General features: G+C 35.3%; 2 protein-coding genes across 6 annotated transcripts; one reads left to right on the top strand and one right to left on the bottom strand.

Annotated features, from left to right (window-relative positions):
- The first annotated feature begins 142 nt into the window (after positions 1-142).
- LOC115982915 (ultraviolet-B receptor UVR8) lies at positions 143-3810 on the top strand. 2 transcript variants are annotated; one of them, XM_031105670.1, is made up of 8 exons: positions 143-592; positions 917-1069; positions 1183-1341; positions 1949-2116; positions 2379-2510; positions 2594-2680; positions 2952-3050; positions 3140-3810. In XM_031105670.1, exons 1-8 carry the CDS (start codon positions 370-372, stop codon positions 3328-3330), a joined length of 1212 nt encoding a protein of 403 aa, XP_030961530.1. In that variant the 5' UTR covers positions 143-369; the 3' UTR covers positions 3331-3810. The 2 variants fall into 2 exon arrangements, with proteins under 2 accessions (XP_030961530.1, XP_030961531.1); XM_031105671.1 differs by having other exon boundaries at positions 2955-3050.
- LOC115982913 (protein PTST homolog 2, chloroplastic) lies at positions 3571-11641 on the bottom strand. Of its 4 annotated transcripts, none has more exons than XR_004089778.1 (9): positions 10856-11641; positions 7107-7272; positions 6455-6650; positions 6144-6367; positions 5609-5754; positions 5373-5520; positions 4442-4729; positions 4088-4156; positions 3975-3994 (listed from the first exon to the last, which is right to left on the bottom strand). XR_004089778.1 is itself a non-coding variant. In XM_031105669.1 (8 exons), the coding sequence occupies exons 1-8, from the start codon at positions 11431-11433 to the stop codon at positions 3899-3901; spliced, it is 1593 nt and encodes a 530-aa protein (XP_030961529.1). In that variant the 5' UTR covers positions 11434-11640; the 3' UTR covers positions 3571-3898. The 4 variants fall into 4 exon arrangements, 2 of the variants coding, with proteins under 2 accessions (XP_030961529.1, XP_030961528.1); XR_004089779.1 differs by having other exon boundaries at positions 4442-4649; positions 10856-11640; XM_031105669.1 differs by lacking the exons at positions 3975-3994; positions 4442-4729 and adding an exon at positions 3571-3964 and having other exon boundaries at positions 10856-11640.
- Positions 11642-15606: the final 3965 nt, after the last annotated feature.

A 15606-nucleotide genomic window follows, 5' to 3' on the forward strand; every position in this document is an offset into this window, starting at 1 on the left:
AATTAGTACCCTAAACCCCCCCCCCCCCCCACCCCACACAAAAAAAAAAAAAAAACTCCTCGCACGTGATGAAACTAATTTGGTTTAAGAGTTTGGATGGGTTTTAACTTAAGTGTCATAGGAACGTCGTCGTTTGGAAAAAGGAAAAGGAAAAGCACAAGACAAAAAGTGGAAAGCGATGGCGGTAGGGCGTCGTTCGAAGACGAGATTGAGCAACGGGGAGCGATCGGCATACTACTTCGCAAGGTGTTCTCTCTCTCTCTCTCTCTCTCTCTCTCTCTCTCTCAATAAGAGTTCATAGTTTAAACAACCAGAAAAGCAGAGAAGAGAGAGAGAGAGAGAGAGAGAATCAGGGGCCAGAGATCATTGATGATGGAACAACAGAATGACAATGAAGAAAAACAACAAGAACAAGAACATGTACAAAAGATATGGAGTTGGGGTGCAGGAACGGAAGGGCAACTAGGCACCGGTAGGCTAGAGGATGAGCACCTCCCTCAACTGCTTCTTCATCACTCCTCCCTTCTTCCACGTTCTGATCCCATCTCTCAACTCGCCTGCGGCGGCGCTCATGTTATTGCCTTTACTTCCGGTTGGTACCAATTACCACCCACCTCTTATTTTCTTACTACCATTCAAAATTCACTGTAAAGTTTGGTTATGTTTCTTTATTTAGGCTCGACTAACTAAAACATAATAATGTGCTCGGAGCATAAAAGAATAAGTTAATCAAGATAAACTAAGCTTGAATATATAAAACAATTTGCTAATAAACTCGAGCTCAGCTCATGTTTGAAATAAGATTAATTGAATAGTCTTGAACTTTTAATACTCAGCTCCACTTGACTCGTTTATAATTTCCTTTATTTTGTTTTTGAACAAGTGATTCATTATTTTTTTTCTGAACCTTTGGTAGGTGGGAAGGTACTCACTTGGGGTAGGGGTACATCTGGTCAACTAGGCCATGGTGACATGGTTAACAGCTTATGTCCAAAGGTTGTGAGTTCGTTGGAAAATAACTTTATCACCCATGTTTCTGCTGGGTGGAGCCACTCTGGATTTGTTTCAGGTTTGTTCCTTTGGTGTATTTTTCTTGGGGGTGTGATGTAGTTTTGAAATCCCCGGTTTTTATTCTCATTGAAGATTGGTTTATGTATTTTTGTTGTTCATTTCGAATTTCAGATGGTGGGTGTGTTTTTACCTGTGGGGATGGTTCGTTTGGTCAGCTTGGGCATGGGGACTACAGGACACATTGCTCTCCTGTAAGAGTCTCATACTTTGTTAATAAGCATGTTGAACAGATAGCATGTGGTATGCGCCATTCACTTGTTTTGTTGAAAGGTAATTGCATGCTTAACCTGGTGTACTGCTGTTTCAATGGGTTGTGCTGTGTATGTCTTCCTTTTTTTAAGTTTTCACCCAAGGGGAGGGGCAAGGTGAGATTCGAACTAATGATTTCTGCTACATGAGGCGTGGTCTCTAGCTGATGGTGTTATACTTTGGGTGTTGGGTTGTGTTGTGTATGTCACTGTGATATGCTTTAAGAAATGTTTTTGCTGTTATAAAATGAAGCACATGTCATTTAAGCAACAAAGCAACCAGAGTTGAATGACTGGGCAAGATGCATTTTCATTAAGAATTTCTATGTTTTGGTGATTTTCTTGATCTAGAGTATGATAGATATATGGAAAGTGAAATAATTAATTACTAAAAAATAAAATGAGGATGATAATGATGCTCTAGAGGCAGAGCTATGAAAAAGATAATTTTGTGCCTTTTTTTTTATGTCGAATTGGAGTTGCTAAAGAACTTTGAAGAAATGGCAGGAGGAAATAATTATGCTCTGATGGACAAATGCTCCATCTATGAAGTAGTAGAAGTAGAACTCCCCCAAATAACTCTCAAATCCCATCCAGTTCAAGTAATAACTAAGATCGATATGATGCAGGTGGCTCAGGAGATCAAATCTATGCATTTGGATCTGGGAAACGTGGTCAACTGGGGATCTCCAAGGATAAGGTCAAATCAATTAGTCTTCCTGAAGTAACTTATGGATTGGAAGGTGTCAAAATTGTTAGCATAGCTGCAAATGGAGATCATAGTGCAACATTATCTGGTCAGTCCAACTTTTCTCTTGCTTGATATGGCAAGCAAGGCAGCTATATGATCTGCATAGATATTTGTAACCTTAGTTTTTACATTCATCTAGACCATTAAATCAACTGAAAACTTTAAATGGGGCATGGTAAAAAAAAATCAACTGGATAATCTGATGAAGCTGATAATATTGTTTTGTCCCAATTTAGCATCAGTTTTAGGATATGCATTTACTCTAAATTCAATAATTTCTTTTTTGCTGTATCTTCTGCTTGCGTCAGTTGATGGGTGTCTTTACACTTGGGGAAGAGGGTTCAGTGGCACTCCAGATGTTCAATTTCCTCAGGTTTTACCTTCATCCTTGCGGTTTACCATAGTTGCTGTTGGTTGGAATCATGCTCTAGCATTGACTGGTAAGTACATCCACTTCCATTTTTAGCTCTCGCTCGGTCTCTCTATATATATTTATGTATTTATCCTTTGGTATCTTAAACAGGTGAAGGGGAAGTTTTTATGCTTGGTGGCAACTACCATGGAGTCCTTGGTGATCTTGAGAAAATGAGCCCAGCAAAGCAATTTCCTGGTAAGGCATTTAATTAACTGGGGGCCTCAAATTGTTGTGATAACTGGTTTATCACCCTACATGCCCCATAAACAGACTGGTTTATGGGCAAGCACCTGTATTTGATAGTTCCAATCATTGAATTTGAATGATAGCGTCACATAAACTTCTGCTAATTCAATTCTTTAAGCTTTTTACTGATTAAAATCATCCACTATGTGGTTGTGGCATCATTGCAGATTTCAAAGTACAATACAGTCGCTAATTTTGTGTGCATTTCTGTGTTCTTCAGCAGATTCAAGAGAAGCTATTCTGCAGAAGGTCCCTGGTCTTAATGACATAAAAACTGTGCAAATTGCAGCTGGAGCTGAGCATTCTGCTGTGGTAACAGGCAAGAATATTTTTTCTTTTTTAAATCCTTATTTATTTTTTACTCTCTGTTAGTTGCTGATATATATTTGTGTATAATTGTGATTGTAGAAAATGGAGAGATAAAAGCATGGGGTTGGGGTGAACATGGTCAACTTGGCTTGGGAAATACATGTGATCAAACTAGCCCTCAGGCAGTGAGTCTGAGTCACACTCCCAATGAAGCTACCGCATTTAAAGTTTATTGTGGAAGTGGGTTTACATTTGTCATCATGTCTCCCTGCAACCCTTCTCAAACTTGATATATCCTTGCTGAGAAATTCGACCATTTGTCATGGTATCGAAATATCTTGCAAGGATATATAGTTGCAGCAATTTGTCCCAAACCTGAATCATTGATTGCCAATGTAGTTTGGTTTTTAACTGCATCATGCAGAGCCTCTGGCTCAACTACTAAAGGATGAGGTGGGTTAGGGTTGGAATAAGCTTAGGCAGAAATCTTTCCTATCCCAAAATAAATAAATAATAATTGTAGAATCATCTATCCATAACTGCTTTTTGCCAAATTCTTCATTTGTTCATAATGAGATTCACATTGTATTCACATGTTATCACAGGTTACATGTATATTCAAAAAATGATTAATGAGATCACTCAGTATTACATGGATGTGTTTTACAACAAGCAACAGGAAAAGAAAAGCATCTAACAGTGTTACATTTACTAAATCCTCTCTGAGTTAAAAGAATCATGAGCTACCCACTGAATCTGTTTCCAAGGAGGGGGGTTATGTAAGGCGGAAAAAAAATCCCAGCAGCATGTGGTAATACTTCATGTTTACAATGACGATCGCATGCCTCATTTGTGCCTTCATGTGATTATGAGTAGATTATTCTCATATCCATTGTTTTTGACAATAGGGCGTAGGGGATCAACCTTCCATTGACCATCAACAATAAATTTGATCTGTTAAGATTAAGTGAAAATATTGGGAGGCTCATCATCTAAGAAGGGCAGTGTGAATGTGAAAGCATAACCAAGTTGATGAGTATCACGTACCTCATATCTGCCTGGGTACAACTTCAGGTTTAAGGAAAAGATACCTGTACCTGACTTCTCCATCTTTCTCTGCAAAATAGCAGATAAAATTTACATCTTGTATCAATGTTAACCATCTCAAACTATGAACATGTCTTTTTATCACTGCACATAAAAAGGTTTGTAATGGCAGAGAGCTAAAAAATCCCATATAATTACATTTTTGTAAGTGTGAGATATATTAGTATTGGCATTCACAATACCAATCCATTGTTTACCAGATTCCAGTGAATCTGAACTTTATTTTCAGCTTTATAAAAATTTGAAAGGGTATTGAGCACAAGAAGTTTGGGACAAAGCATTTTAATAGCTTACATCATTTGTAGATGATTAATGAATTAAGCTCAATTAAACAAGCCCTTATCCCAACTACTTGGATCCACCCGTTTTGTCCATCCTTCTAATTTCTATCAAATCACACACCATGTCCTCACTCCAACCATGAATTTGCTGCCCTTGCAATTCCTTCAACTTCAACCAAATCTCTTTCTCACTCTAGCCCAGTGATTTGCATTGCAGATGACTGAACCAATGTCAGGCAACTATTTTTTTATTTCCAGGTAAGAATCTTAACCAACTTACAATTATAACAGTAGTCTTTACCTAAAAATTATAGAAATATAAGAACCTGCAATTAAATCAACATAACACAAAAAATAAAAAAATACATAAAAACCATCAAATAAAATAAAATTATTAAATTACAATACATCTGGTGATCCACAAACTAAATTTTGGAAGTATTTGTAAATACACTATGGCAATGAGCTCTAACTCAAATGGCAATTCCTTCTCTCATAAGAACGGATAGAGACTACCATGAGTAATTATGCAGTGCCCCGAGAACACAATAAATGCATGCTTCCCCTCTTACATAATATTGGATCCCACTAATTAAATTTATGATGGGACCTACTATTCATGTGAAAGGAGAGAGCACACATTTACTGTGCTCCCGAAGCTCCCAAATAATTACACAACTACTAGAGAGTGAGGTTGTGGTCCAAAATCCATTTAGTGCGTGTGTGCCTTATCAATATCTAAGGCATACATGAATACACTTAACAGTTATGCTACTTACCCCAGCGCCCCCCCCCCCCAAAAAAAAAAAAAAAAAAAAAAAAACCCACAGTTATGCTACCAAATGGCTTGCGTTGCGTTCCAATTCCTAAGGAGGCTAGGAACTAATAAAAAAATCCATTAACACAAATTCCAACGAAGAGATCAATGCAATTTGAGATCAAACCTGGGTAGCCCAACCATCAAATGATCCCGCTAAGAGCACCTCAGAAGCTGAATTGGGCCAAACTATGCAGGTAGTATGAAGAAGTTGTAAAGCTCTACGAGCATCATCAATTCTCTCCTGTTTCTCCTCCACTACCTTTTGGGCATCACTATAAATGAACATAAGAATGTGACATTGTCAATAGCAGAGCAAGTTAGACGTACATGTGTTGGTAAATGATGAAAAAACGTGCATACACTATTGCCAGTGCCATCTTTCCCTCTAATATTGTTAACTTTGCACGTATTGATCGCAATCTGTCCTGAGCATCCATGATCTCATTTTCCTGAAACTCCAAAGCATCCGATAGCTTCTGCAATTTCTCAGAGGAGCTTTCATGGTCCTAGTAAAGAATACAGAACAGAATTTAAAAGGTGATCCAAAATCTCGCAAAATAAGTGTACAAATCATGGTCAAAGTAAGAGAACTTTCTAGAGAAAGTGAATATCTAGCTAAATCTTGTCAAACTGAGAAAACCATAACAGTACAGAAAAGTATAGCTTTATCTCTTTCTTGCAAGAAATAAAAAATCATAAACAGAAAAAACTCCTTAAAGTTCCACTCTATCCAATCTGATGACTCATTAACTAGAATCAATGTAATAATCTTCAATAATTTAGATTTAACAACCTCCAATTATACCTCTGATATTCAGCATTCACACTAAGGAGCACATGCTGAGAGAGAGAGAGAGAGAGATTGGTTAAACCAAGAAACATTGTTATCACCCACCTTCTGTGACATAATTTGGCCAGCATTTGACCTCACTGAGTGAAGTACAGAGGTAAGCTCTAACTCCAGGTGTTGAAGGCGAGTTTGTATTTCATTAACATTAATCTCATGACAAGAGATTGGTTCCTTCCTTGTGTTTAAAGGATCACTAGCAAGGCCTCCTAACTCAAGTATCTCATCTCTTGAACCATCCATTGGCATTGCATTGAAACCAATTTCAGCAGCTGTACATTGTATTAATGAAGAAAAATCACTTAATCCAATCTTCAGACAACAAAGCCACCTGGATTTTTGCATTTGAAAAAAACTACCTTCAAAATCGGCAGCAGAAAAGCCTGCCCTCTGATTGCTCCAAGTTCTCCACGTGTCTGGCTTCACTGAGTTTCTTAAACCATCATCATCTAGGTGAGATCTATTCTGATCAAGCTTGCCCCCCGAATCATTGTAAATGCGTTTATTAGAACTTAAAGAAGCTCGTTTACTGCTTCTTTCCAGTCCAGCAACTGTCTTTTACAATGTAACAAACACCACAAATTTTGTTTTAGAAATTTCTACAAGCAAAGGAAATGGTGTCAAGTATCAAACTTAGAATCAGGAAATATGTCCAATGAAAGATGCCATGGGAAAAGGTTATTCATTTCTTTCTAAGGTATAAGTACAACAGCTCAACAAAATCATCTTTGAAAAAACCAAGATAGAATTGTTTTTATATGAAATTTTGCTTATAGTTTGCAATTTACTATATTGAAAATTTTAAAAAGTAGAAATGTTTAAATGCAATGCCATAAATACAATTTGAATATCTTGAACTTCTCCCAACAGCATGCAATTATTCTTGGCATAATTTAATGTGTGCATGAAAAATTGGAAACAAGGAGCAATATGAGCAAAGCACTATCTTTGATTGAATATGACACCCCAAGAAACCACCAATCCTATTTAAATTGAACAAAACTAACTTACCGCATCTATTGAGGTTCCAAGATGCCTGTCATCTTTAGCATGAATACTTGGGAAGCTAGTATCATTTCCTTTTGATCTCAAATCAAAACCAAAACTCAAATTTCTCTGTCTCTCCAACCGGTTCAATATACCCTCAATCCCAGACTCGTCCCCTGCTGCCATTTCCCTATGCAAATTACACAAGTCATATTGCCTTCCCATAAATGTGTGGTCATTTCCATCACTAAAAAATTTGCACGGTATATAAAATCCCAAAAAATTTGGAATCTTATATACCAGGTAGTGGTTAAAAAGACTGTCTAAGATTCCAAGACTCTTTCCTTTCACCATAATTTCTCAGAAACATGGCAAAGCATCAGTATACTCATCATATTGCAAAAGAAGAAAAATTATCAAAGCACAGAGAATTAACATTTGCAATCACTAGTGAAATAGTTTCTTTATACCAGTGGGCCCAAACTCTTAACCTCAAATTCTTAGTTCATGAAACACCACATTTGCACATAAAAATTGAAGTTTTTAAAATAAATAAAAATAAAAATTGTTCAGAGAGTATTCAAAATTGGGGGGCCAAGCGAGAGCAAAAGCTTTTTGTTGGCAGGCGCAGCTCGCAGAGTATGTTATTTTTTTTATAAGTATAGAGCATGTTATCTTTGCTAAAATGCACCGATGATCTTTCTTGGTTTTCTTGGGTTTTCATCACAATTTTCTTTCTTGAGATCATTTTGGTGTAATTCCTTTTGGATTTCCCAACAATTTCATCACTGATTTCATCTTTGTGTGTCATATTGGAGTATTGGATCTTATTTTGTAGTTCAATTTCTTACCAACTTGAAGAATGGGCTAAAAGGCTTTGTAGACTGGATTTTAGGTTGGTTAGTGGCTATTCGCCATCTGTAAGCATTTGTGGGTGACAATTTCAATGGTTGCTTCACATGGGGGAATGCATGGAGGGGTAGAGACTTAGGAAATTGTGTTCATTCCAAAGAATGCCCAACTGACCTTAACATGGATGCAAAAGTGCTCAACAAGCTTGCTCATGTTAAAAAAAAAGGAGTAAGTTATGATAAAGGCCTCCTAGAAAAGTAGTAAAGGAATCTTTGAATGGTCAACAAGTCTGATAGGTCAATTTATGGAATATGGATAAACCTTGCCATTTTACCTAGTGAAAGTTTTTTTTGGAATGGCTATGAATTCAAGTCAGCAAGGTGGAAGTGATGTCCACAGAGAAAGGGCTATTTTTGTCCAAATTCAAAGATGTTCTAACGATGAAAGTCATTCTAGAAGCCAAGGTATGGTTTGACACCAATAAACTGCTTGTCCTTCATAAAGGAAGCCAAGGTTGCAAGCCATTAATTTCAATCTCAAGAAGCTCCCTGTTTAGATCAGTGTTGGTAATAGCGTCAAGCACACACAAGTGCAACGGCTTCTTGGAGCCTAGGCGCAAACTGCATGCGCGCCTAGTTGAAGTAAAGCGCACATTTTTAAAATATCATATCTAATATCCTTTAATAGAAATATCCATAACATATAATATATAATATAAAATATATATATATATATATATATATGAAAACTAAAAATTTGTATATTTTACCTATTAGGTAAGGGAAATTGTATAATGTTTGTAAGTTCAAATTTTATTTTAGTTATTTTAATTCTTTAAGTTTTTATATAGTAAATTGAAAACAATTATACTTGTCAAAAAAAAAAATTGAAAACAATTATCAATGGAAAATATCATGATAATCTAGTTGTAGAAAGTTGAAACACAACATTTAATATAATTCTCTTGTGCTTTATAAAAATATAGAACCATGATAGTTATGATCAAATCATGTATATGGTTCAATCAATCTTGTTCATATCTTTTGACATGTAAATAAAAAAATTGTGTGTAATACAACACTTTAAGAAAAGTGGTTGTATAGTAAATCATTGGTCCATGTCATTTCTTTAAAGATTAAGCAATTAATTTTGATGATTCATATTTTTTTAGCAATAAAATAAAATAATTTTTTTTTTAAAAGTGCCAAAAAGCGTGTCTAAAGTGCACTTCATTAAATGAGCCTTTTTTTTTTCACCAAGTGAAGCGCTAAGACCTTGGGGTTTCGAGCTTTGAGCTTTAAAAGTGAGCTTTTAACAATGCTAGTTTGGATTAGGATTTATCACCTGCCATTGAATATTAGAATCCCGAGTGTTTGAGCTATATTGCCAGTAGAGTAGGCAGACCTTTGTAGTTTGTACACAAACCCCCTTACTAGAAAATGAAGTTGTTTGGGCTTTGTAAAGGTATATGGGGAGAATCTGGAGATTTAGGCTAGTAGTGCACTTCCTAATACTGTTAAGCTGTAGAAGTGAACAAGGGTGTTTATGTGGAGGTTAGCATTGAATACCCTCTAAAACCTCAGAAGTTGTGCAAATTGTAAAACTTTTGGACATTCTGTTCATGTCTACCCAAGGAAGAATGAGAAGGAGTGGGTGCCAAAAGGAAGTTTCAAAATGGAGAAGCAAAAAAGTCAAAAGGTGTGCAACGCTATAGGACCTACAAGCCCTGTAAAGGCCAATGTCAGTTATTCTAACAATACTTCTCCAGTTTAAGGCAATCTAAAATGAGTAATCAAGTAATATCAACTCCTGTTGTCAATTCTTTCTCGGATCTTGCTACAAATGAGCATGACCTAGCTAGCTGGAAGGTTGGTGAACCTTCATCTTAGATCAAATAGAAGAATGAAGAAGCTATGGATGGGGATTGCACTATCCACAATTAATTTAAGCTGCAGTGTAAAAAGAACAAAAAAGCTAGGTAGAAGATTGCTGTGAATGAAGAACCTAATGGAGTTAAGGTAGAAAGTCCTTATACTCCGCCAAACATTTCTATATGAACTTTTTAATCTAGAGTAGAGTTGGCCTAATTTCCGGCCAACACTACTCTACTCCCCCTCAATCCAAACAAGCCATTAATGACCCCTCAAAGTTGAGAGAAGTGAAGACTTGTAAAAGAAAGTGGAATCTCATAGTCTTTTGCTTGGTTGAAAGTTGAAACCAAGGTGAAGGCAGAAAAGGCATCAAGTATAAAAGACTATGTTGCTCATAAATGGAGCTTTATTAACAAATATGGTGGCCATGAGTTGGTTAAGATCTGGCTATGTTGGGATTCTGACACTATTGATATTAAAGTTAGCCAAAGCAGTGATCCAGTAATCCATTGTACAATTATAGTTGTTAAGGGGCAATCATATTTTGCTTCTTTCATCTATGGTTTTCTAATAGTGGTATTGCTAGGAGGCCGCCATGGACAGATGATCTTTTTAGCTTCAAGTATCAGCTTGGCCAAAAACATTGGATTCTTGAGCTGATTTTAATAAGAGAGAGAGAAAGAGTGATCGGTTCCTCCTATTGGCTTGACGGGTTTCCTCAAGCTGGTGTAGATTTCATTTTAAATGGTGTGTCCGACCATGCAACAATTTATGTGTTTTTGCAAGCCAAAGTTAACAGTGAACCCGAGCCTTTTAAGTTCTTCGTTTTCTAGACAGACCATTCCCTGATTTCTGCAACTAGTAAGAGAGGTTTGGAAGTCAAGAAGTTCAAGGTGCTCCCATGTTTATACAAGAAATTAGAGCTCCTAAAGGTTGAGTTCAAGAAACTGTACCTAAATTTTTTGTCCTTTAACAGTATCATTCATTCATTAATAAATAAAGAATACAAACAAGAGCATTATCATATATAAAACTAAAAAGGAACCTTACAGTGATCTACCAGACGACGAGGCTGACTGAGAATGATTCACAGAAAACCCAGAAACCGGCTCAGAACTCCGAATTTCATTGCTGTTCGAGTCAGAAACCCAAGCAGTAACATTTTCTTGAACTTTCCTTTGTTCCACCTCATCTTCTTCTTCGCTCAAATCCCAACCCAGCAAGAGCCAACCACCTTTCTTGGCAATAGCGTCCACCAAATCCATCCTCCCAGCTTCAACCAGCTCTTTCTTGCTCGGAAAAGCCTCCGGATTCTTCGATTCTTTCATGAACTCCAAAATCTCACCCTCCAAAGCCAAATCCCCCTCTTCACTATCCCACTTCACACACCTCCTCACGAACCCAGGCGGCTTGTGAAACCCCAAAAAACCACCACCACAGCTCTCCTTCGCCGGCACGAAACTCGAAGACACGAGCTGTGTATGTACCTGTACCGTTTTCCTCCTCTTTCTTCTTCTTCTTGAATCGGTGACAAAGACAACGGAAGGCAGGGAACGAGACTGGGGCCGAGAGTTTGGCGAGACTAGGAGGCGAGAGCAAAAGCAGAAGGTTGTTGTGAGAGAGAGCATGGTTCAGGCATTTCGTCGAACACCTTGAGGGGGCTCTAACTTTAAAAGCAAACGATAGAGTTTAAAAGGGAAGCAAGTAAAAGGTTAAGGCAGAGAAAGATGAGGAAGCAACGAACAAAAGCAGTGGGAAAGCGTAATGAGCATTAAATCGAATTAGCTTGGATGTGCGCGTGTTTTCAGTTTTAATTTACTGTGCCACACATTTGGGCGGGGAAAGTGAGACAAAGCGTACTTACCAATACAGAAAAACATAAAAATATCCCATCAAAAAAAAAAAAAAAAAAACATAAAAATAAAAGAAGATTTTTAAAGTGCTTTCTTTTAGTCCAATTTTGCTTCCTCTATTTTTTTTCTTTTTCTTTTTTGTGAGAGATAACTTTAAATTAAAAAGAATTAAGAAGTAAAAAGTCTAGGGTAATCCAATTAGTAGATTTCGTAAAACATGCCAATTTTGCTGACTTGTCCCAAACTTGAATTTTTTTACCCAAATAAAAATTGGCTAACCCGCAACCTACCTATTTTTAGGGTAAAAAATTATGCATAAAATAAGTTTATAAATCGAATGGTAAATAACATTTGATTTGAATGAAATTTTACATACATGTTAAAAACATAAAGAACATGCAATCTAATGATTAGATTTTCAAAATTCACATCAAATAATATATATATATACATAAAAGAGTTTGCTATAGTTTTGAGAGAAACCTTGTATGAGTAACCCCAAGCATTAGCTAATAACTAGTACAAAATAAAGGACAGGGATTGTGTATATAAAAAACAAAACTATCACTAAATACTTAGACTATGTTTGGTTTGCCAGTTTCCATCACCCAATTATTAGTTTTCATAATTCAAATATCAAATTTCATGAGATCCATCCCAGCTTAACTTGTTTGGGTGAGTTTCTGTAACTCAATACTCAAAAAACTAAGTTTGAGTTGTGGAAACTGAGAACAAGTTTTTATTGTTATGAATTATGAGTTCCAGTGATATTTTTGTAAAATTAAGCAAATGAGTGGGACCTAGCTTTGTGTCATGTCTCCATCAATTTCATACTACACTTAAAAGCCAACAACTCTCTGCTGAAAAATTAGTTTACCTTAACTCACAAAACTTGTTATTTTTTCTTCACCAAGTGACACCCATAACTCTTCTTATTTCTTCTTTGCCTTTCGCATCTCAAAATTCTTCTTCACTTTCACCCTTAAACTTGTCTCTAGGTTTTGCACCCGAAGGAGAACATTGATTCCTCACTTGGTCTAGAAGGCATCTTGGTCCTCCCTTTGATCTCTTAGTCTATCATTTCTCTCATTTGTAGTGTGTTTGGAGATTTAAGCTTAGATGGACACAAAATCTCTCTCTATCTCTAATTTCTTACTCGCCCAAATTACAGACGTGTTTCTCTCTCTAATTTCTTCATTCTAGACTCAGATAAGAATGTTACATTAAATTAAGGGTCCAAATATATTTTTGTAAACTTTGGGGGTGAAATCAAAGTCACTTCAAATGTTAAGGATGGTCCAATTTTATTTATCCATCTTTACTTTCATAAAAATTAGAAAAATGATAGTCCAATTAAATCACACATGTTTCAAAAAAAAAAATCACACATGGTGTGTGTGTATTTATATATAAATATATATATATATATATATATATATATATATAAGGTTTAAATGTTTCTTCATAAGTACAAAGTTCTTATGGGGTAGAGAGTAAGTGCTGGTGTTCAAGTTTTTAGAGAGAGATTCATACATATAATTTTTATCTTGTATAATTTTTTTTTTTTTTTTTTTTAAGTCTATGTATTCTTCTATCTTCTAAGTATTTAATTTTAATTTACCATGTCATACATTTGGGCAGGGAAAGTGAGACAAAGTGTACTTACCAAAACAAAAAAAAAATAAAAATAAAAGAAGAGTAAGGTGAGGGAAAGCGATTTATTATTAAATTGCTTTCTTTTATTCCACTTTTGCTTCCTCCTTTTTTTTTTTTTTTTTTTGTGAGACAGAAATTAAATAAAAAGTAAACAGAATTAAGAAGTAAAAGGTCTAGGGTAATCGCAAGCATTAATAAATATGGCAAAACAAGCCAATTTTGCTAACTCAACCCAAACTTGAATTATCTTTACTTGGCTTGAACCCAAATAAAAAATGAGCAACCCGTGACCTGTTTGTTTTTAGGGTCTAAAATTATGCATAAAATGAGTAACTAATCAATGGTAAATAATATTCAATTTGAATGAAATTTTACATGCATGTTAAGAACATAAGGAACATGCAATCCAATGGTTAAATTTTTGAAATTCACATCCAATAATATATATATATATATATAAAGGAAGGAGATTGTGTATACGGAAAACAAAACTATCACTAGATACTTAGCCTATGTTTGGTTTGCTAGTTTCCATCACTCAATCCTCAATTTTAATAGCTTAAATCTCAAATTTCGTGAGCCCCATTCTAGCTTAGCTTGTTTGGGTTAGTTCATGTAACACAATACTAAAAAAATTGAATTTGAGTTGTGGAAACTAAGAACAAATTTTTATTATTTTTAAGTTATGAATTATGAGTTTCAATGTTATTTTTGTAAAATTAAGCAAATGAGTGGGACTTAGATTAGTGTCATGTCTCCATCAATGTCATACTACACTTAAAAGCCAACGGCTCTCTGCTAAAAAATGAGTTTACCTTAACTCACAAAACTTGTTATTTTTTCTTCACCTAGTGACACCCATATCTCTTCTTATTTCTTCTTTGCCTTTCGCATCTCAAAATTCTTCTTTACTTTCACCTTTAAACTTGTCTCTAGGTCTTGCACCCGAAGGAGAACATTGATCCCTCTCTTGGTCTAGAAGGCATCTTGGTCCTCCCTTTGATCTCTTAGTCGGTCATTTCTCTCATTTTTAGTCTGTTTGGAGATTCAAGCTTAGCTGGACACAAAATCTCTCTATCTCTAATTTCTTACTAGCCCAAATTACAGACATGTTTCTCTCTCTAAATTCTTCATTATGGACTTAGATAAAAATGTTACACTAAATTAAGGGTCCACATATATTTCTTCTAGGGGGTCAAATCAAAGTCATTTCAAATCTTAAGGATGGTCCAATTTTATCTATTCATCTTTACTTTTATAAAAGTTAGAAAAAGATAGTCCAATTAAATCACACATGGTATTTTTTTTTTTTAAAATAAAATAAGAGTTAAAGGTATAAAGTTTTTGTGGGATAGGAAATAAAAGTCAGGTTTAAGTTTTTTGATGAGAGATTCAAACATGCATGCATTACAAGATACCGTATAAAAATAAATAAATAAAGTCTTTGTTCTAATTATTTTATTAGGTCTATTTGAGATCTACTTATTTTGTTAAAATTGAAAACTTTTTGTTGAAAGTACTGTAAATAAAGGTAAAAATTAGTTAAATTAGTACAGTAAAACACATAAATAGTACAAAAAGAGATAGTAAGGTCCATAAATAATAGTAAAAATAAATCGAATAATAAGCTAATTTTTTAAACTGGAGCCAAATGCAAACTTGGGTCTGTTTAACATCATCTTAGGAAAAAATGCCCACATATCTTGAACTTTGAACCAGTAGTCAAAACATCCCCTAAACATTTTTATTAGTCAATTTAACCCCTAAAACTATACACACTTGTCAAATTAATACTTCAGTTAATTTTATGATAAAATACTAACGGAATAAGAGCATCTGAGAAGCATGTGACTTTTAAAAACTAACTAAATCGTAGAAAGAAGAGACTGACCGCAGAGGAGAGAGAGAGAGAGAGAGAGAGAGAGAGAGGCAGTAGAAAAATATCATTTTCTTCCTTGAGTGGGATTGAATGGAGAAAGATGAGGAAGAGTTTGTCAGGGTCTTTTCGAGGAAATATCTGTAATGGAGTGGGCCCGCATAGAGGAGAGTGAATTGGGTGGCCCATCTGGGTTTAAACAGTAATTTAATTAATTTTTAAAGCTCTTTTCCGTCAGTGTTTTAACGTGAAATAACTGAGTTAAGAATTTGACAGATGTGTATAGTTTAGCTGTACAGAGGTAAATTGTCTAATAAAAAAGTTTAAGAATGTTTTGATCATTGGCTTAAAGTTCAGGGGGGTGTGTGAGCATTTTTTTAGTCCATTTATTTTGTTAAAATTAAATTTTTTTTATT

This window comes from Quercus lobata, chromosome 3 (genome assembly GCF_001633185.2).
Source record: "Quercus lobata isolate SW786 chromosome 3, ValleyOak3.0 Primary Assembly, whole genome shotgun sequence".
In the NCBI taxonomy this organism is placed as follows: Eukaryota; Viridiplantae; Streptophyta; class Magnoliopsida; order Fagales; family Fagaceae; genus Quercus; species Quercus lobata.